This window comes from Siphateles boraxobius, unplaced genomic scaffold (genome assembly GCF_051911475.1).
Source record: "Siphateles boraxobius isolate OS27281-9 unplaced genomic scaffold, OSU_SipBor_1 41, whole genome shotgun sequence".
Classification (NCBI taxonomy): Eukaryota; Metazoa; Chordata; class Actinopteri; order Cypriniformes; family Leuciscidae; genus Siphateles; species Siphateles boraxobius.
The window spans coordinates 14,042,846-14,048,845 of NW_027509042.1; the positions used below are offsets into that span (position 1 = coordinate 14,042,846).

General features: G+C 36.9%; 1 protein-coding gene across 1 annotated transcript in view; it reads left to right on the top strand.

Moving 5' to 3' along the window:
- Window positions 1-2,866, top strand: part of brinp3a.1 (bone morphogenetic protein/retinoic acid inducible neural-specific 3a, tandem duplicate 1) — a 47,580-nt gene extending 44,714 nt beyond the window's left edge. Inside the window, exon 8 of the mRNA XM_077198490.1 lies at window positions 991-2,866. Within this exon, the coding sequence (XP_077054605.1) occupies window positions 991-2,107 (1,117 nt within the window). The 3' untranslated portion in view covers window positions 2,108-2,866. The remainder of the gene's footprint in view (window positions 1-990) is intronic.
- Window positions 2,867-6,000: the final 3,134 nt, after the last annotated feature.

The window sequence follows — 6,000 nt, forward strand, 5'->3', positions numbered from 1 at the left end:
AGGTCAAAGAGATGTGTTTTTAGTCTAGCTTTGAACTGACAGACTGTGTCTGCTTCCCGGACAATGGTAGGAAGATTGTTCCAAAGTTTTGGTGCTAAATAGGAAAAGGATTTTCCGCCAGCAGTCGATTTATATATTCTAGGTATTATCAACTGGCCGGAGTTTTGAGATCGTGTACATGTACTATTTTTAAATTAGGCTTTATAAATGCTGTATGAGATACATTTTTACTCTGTAATTGTTTTTGGGAAAACAAAGTGTAATGGAAATGGGAAACAAGTTCATTTTAGCTGATGTTTACAATTTGACTCCATGTGACAGATCGTGCTGATCCACTCCACTGAGTTCTTTTGCCAGTGGCTGCAGAGAGAATCATTACTGTGTCTGAATATGCATGTTATGGTAATTTTTGCAGGATGGCATTTGTTCATGCTCATAAAATGGATGAAATTATTTGGAAATAATTTAGTGCCTGTTTTTTTTTTTTCAAAATTTCTACTTGGGTTATGTAATCTATTTTGAGAAAAAAATCTATTATGAGTTTGTATATTTCTATGAATAAAGTAACCTTAGCTACAATCTTTCTTCTTTGTTGACCAATTAAAAAATTTTTAGTAATATAAAATATTATAATGAAATAATTACTTTGAGGACATTTTTATGCAAGCTGCATTTAAATTGCAACTATTTCTTTAAATTATATTGGATGTTTTGCTCAATTCTTTTTTGGATAGTGTGAGAAACTACAATACATATATACATACATATGTGTTTTATTTTGTTCAATACAATGCATAAGTATGTTCTGTTACGCTGCAAGCTATTGGAGAATTCCCATGGACATCAAGTACCTTGATTAATTCTTGTGACATCTTTAATATTGTTACTTACTTTATCTTCCGACTCTATCTAAGATGAAATACAATATCATTGTATGACTTTCAAGACAATCTGACTTATCACATTAATTCCTTCCTTCCTTCACCATAGGCCTCTCAGCTATTGGCTGAGGTACATCCTCTCCATCATGTACTGCAGTGAGAACAATCAGATAGGCTCCTACATGGAGGAAACTCGAACCTGCTCCTGTCATTATGAGCACCCATCCTGTCAGGGTGTTATCCCGTGCTCCGTGGGCGACGGCCCTCACTGCGCCTCCTGCTCCTATGAGAACCGCTCTCGCTGTGCCAGCTGCAATCGCGGCTACATGCTAAGCCAAGGGACCTGTAGGAATACTATACCGGATTCTACCGACAACTACATCGGTTTTGAGACCGACCTCCAGGACCTGGAGCTGCGCTACCTGCTGCAAAAGAAGGATGGGCGGATCAGTATTCACGCCATGTTCATAAGCAATGACGTCAGACTCAACAACTGGTTTGATCCCAGCTGGAGGAAGAGGATGTTGTTGACGCTGAAGAGCAACAAGTTCAAGTCTAGCCACGTTCACATGCTCCTAGGGATCTCCCTGCAGATATGCCTTACTAAAAACAGCACCCTGGAACCCGTTCTGTCCGTCTACATCAACCCATTTGGAGGGAGTCATTCTGAGAGCTGGATCATGCCCATTGACCAGAACAGTTACCCTGACTGGGAAAGGACCAAGTTAGACATACCACTTGACTGTTATAACTGGACCCTGACTCTAGGTAACAAGTGGAAGACCTTTTTTGAGACAGTACACATTTACCTGAGGAGCCGTGTCAAAACAGCATCAGCTCAGGGTAACGGTAGTGCCCATTTCGAACCATTGGAATACATGGATTCGTCCCGTAACCTGGGCTACATGAAAATCAACAGTATGCAGGTGTTCGGATACAGTATGCACTTTGATCCAGATGCCATTCAGGACTTGATCCTGCAGCTGGACTACCCGTACACGCAGGGCTCGCAGGACTCGGCCTTGCTCCAACTGCTGGAGATCCGAGACCGGGTCAACCGACTCTCTCCACCGGGCCAGCAACCTCTGGACCTGTTTGCCTGCTTATTACGCCACCGTCTCAAACTTTCTACCACTGATGTGGTCCGAATACAGACTGCTCTTCAGGCCTTCAGTGCCAAGCAGCCCAACTCAATGGAGTATGAAACTACCAAACTATGTAGCTAATAAGGCACTGCAAGTTAGCAGTATATTTGTAGCTATTTCTGTAACTGTAGGTAAATGGCCTGGTATACTTTCGGGGGGGGAAAGAAAATATTGGACAGCCGCTGGGATGGAGTATTGATGGTGATGCCACAGTTCTGGTGTTTGTTTGAACCACTGATGTAATGGGCCACTTCAGAAGAATGGCCAAACTTTTGCCTTTTCTTTTCTTAACTGCATTGATAATTTACAATAACGCAAAGCGTGATGACCTCATTTCAGTTTCATTGTACACTGCAGAATTTAGCATCAGCTCCAGTCCTAATAAACAATGTGTGCAGTAGGACTTTTTTTAAGTGAATTTTATTGTCTTTAAGCAAAACAGAGGCCATAAACACATGGTGAGCCAAACCTTGTTAGTGTAATCAGGTGTTCCGCTATGTCTGGGCAGAATTCTGACTTACTTTCAATTATTTTCCCTTTTTTATGCTGTCTTTCAACACTGTAACTCTCAAAAATATCAGTATCCTAATCAACAGTAGGTGGTATTGTTGATGCTTAACTTTTTTATGGTATTTGTTTGAATATGAATGTAGGAGGAAATCTGGTTAAAAATAAAAATCACACACCATAAGCAAGGTACTTATATATGCTGTTTCATGTACATTTATTTTTATAAAATTAATTATTTGTGACAAGTTACAAAGGTAATGTCCATAAAATGTATAGAACATGAATTTGTTATTACTCTAAATAAAGTCATTTTTATGTGCCGTCTGTAAATATCTCCAATTGCTTGAATTTTACATAATTTGTGTAATTTTATTTGAAGACTTTGTTGTCTTAAGTTATAGTGAATATATATATATATATATATATATATATATATATATATATGATAAATGATTCCTTGAGAGAGTCAATTCATCTATGAGAAAAGCTTTGACAAGCTTGCATGTCAGAATTTTTTTTTTAAAAGACAAAGCCCCAGTTGGAGCAGTTTCGACTGCTTTTTGGCATAAACACCTGGGGCCTCATTTATAAAGACATATAGACTGTTTTTAAGACATAAGACTGTTTTTATAAATCTGAACGTTGGCATTGATTTTAGCGTACTCGCACTATAAGATCAAATCTGTGCGTATGCACATTTTATGAAAGGCCACTGATGACTTATTCCTCAAGTTTTTTCATAGAATCACCTTGAGACGAAGTAAGCCACATCATTAGGGAACACATAATGAAACTGCCACAAAAGAGAGAAGTTAGACAACTTTTTCACTCTAATAGATAAACCAAAAGTTAAATGAGTTATTGATTGGTTAGCCGTGATATATCTGAAGAAACGACCCAGCAAAAATATAAATTTAAAGTGGCAACAGAAGGGGCCAGGCTAATGACCATTATAGGAAGCAATTATGGTGGACAGTTCTGAGATATGATGACTAAATATTGGTGATAAACAACTGGGACATAAAGTGTTGTTTATCAGACACATCTGGGGAGACTTTGTTTTCTGCGTAGACAGTTATAAAAGAGAATGACTTCCGCCCAGCTGAATACTGATATTGTCTGAAACATTTACACTAAACAAATGCATGTCAGCTGAGAGATCAAAGCCCATTATCTGAGATATTTATCTTGCCATTTGAAACTCTGCAATATGTTAGATTCTTATATACTGTGTAAATTGTCTGACTTTGTGGAAATGAATGGATTTTTCATAAATGCTACTTCCAGCATCCTTACTGATGATTTACTACCCAAGGCTGGCATCATCAGTTTTCTATGGCTTGCTTTAATTAATTTCAATGGGAATCCAATCAATGGCATTCTTGATTGCTCAGTATGACGTTCATAAAAAGCAATGACTCCCAATTCTGTAATTTAATTGGTTCTTAAAGGATTAGTTCACCCACAGATGACAATTCTGTCACCAATTTAATAACCCTCACGTCTTTGCAAACCTTTATTGCTTTCTTTCATCCATGTACCACAAAAGAAAAAAGTTTGAATAATGTTCTGGTGCAATTACAATGAATGGGAACTAAAGCTCAATGATCCGATCACAACGGTTAACAGCCCACCGGGGTGGAAGATTATCCATGAATAACGACTTAAATTTTAGTCTGTTCCTCAAACAAAATTATAGTTGGAAGACTTGGAATAAAGTGCATGAGTCATGGACCACTTTTATGATTTATGATATGTTTGTTTTTGTTTTTTTGTAATTTTGGAGCTTGATGACTCAAGTTCTCATTCACTTGCATCACATTTCAAAGACTAGCCAGGACATTCTTTTAATTCACTTTTTGTAGACATTTTTTACACAAAGGAAAGTCATACTTGTTTGGAATGACATGAATTAATTTTGCAGTGAACTGTCCCTTTAAATTCTTCCCCCATGTGCACTTTATTCAACAAACTGTAATTGTTATTTTCAATTATTTGCAACTTTCATTGGAGCTCTTAATATGAGCACATTTAAAAGGGGTTCAGAACAAAAGGCCAGTCGTGCTACATCCCTTCTAAAGCAAATTGGTGTAAAATTCTATATATATATATATATATATATATATAATGTTAATATTATTTATTACAAACACTGCCTATAAACATAAAATATAAAACCTTTTATCTCACTGAATTAAGATTTAATTTACTTATGTATGGTCTCCATTTAGGTTTTATATACCATTTATATGCATTCAATATTATAGCATTTATTTACCAATATTATATACCAAAAAATACCTTTTTGGAAGCAAGCATAATTGTTTTAAAAGAGAACACAAATACAACAAATCTACATTATGCCATTCCTATCGCAGGCTACAAGCATCTGTCTATGCTATCTGTCTATCCGTGAACTGTCTATACTGTTTGTTTTTACTCCTTCTATTGAAAACTCAATGTTCCCCAGAAGTGCCATTTTTGCAACCTCATTCAGTGTTCTTCATAGTTCATCACACAAGCACAATCAAAAAAACTCCCAAAGTGACACCATTGCCTTACTGAACCCTAGCCTATCCAAAAAGAATGTGTGCTCCCATATAAATGTAATGGTTGCACTAAAAGATAATATGAAAGTGTAATAGCGTAGGAAAGTTTTTTTTTTTAGGTGAAGGTGACACTGTAACACAAAAAATTAAATCTCAGAGAAAATCATTTCCTCTGTAACTTTATATTTTCTAGCACAAGGTGCCCTAACAGTATGTGGCCGTTTCTAACCAGAATAACCCCCCCTTAACTGGTCTAAAGTGCATCTATTTTATATGAGCTAATGCGCTGGCTGCACATGGCAGGTAATTGACATTTGTGTGAGCCGCATATTTGTAGTGCAAATGTTTAGGGGCATAAATTATATTTATGCACATTACATTATGCTGCCTGAGGGGGTAAGTGAAACTAATTTAGTGGCAATAAAACTAAATTAATGGACTACAAGCATCTGAGCACATAAAGAAGTAATTCCGCCAGAAAGTTATATTAACACTGAGAGTATGTAATCGTGAAAAGGGCCTCATAAAAAGTAATGATTTTACATGCCAAAAATAAATGCGTGTCTCGCTGGAATTATCCAAGTTTCAATCAAAGCTCATCAGCTCTATTTGGATCAAGAAAGACATGGATCTGGCCCAGTGTTGAAACCGTTTCAGCATATTTAACGAACTGTAAGCAGGGCATTCAGATGTGGCTAATGGTGGCGATATTGGCTCTTGAGAAAATTGCTCAGGCATGTTGTAAGTCAAGAATTTCCACATTGATCTGCAACCCATATTGGAGGGTTAATAGACAAGTAGGTTATGTACAGTATATAATTCATCTAAATAAGTTCTGTTTAACATGCATAAGCTCAAAGCCTTGTATAAGTGCTGATCTTTCTGAGAGAGTCATAATAACAGGACTACATGGGG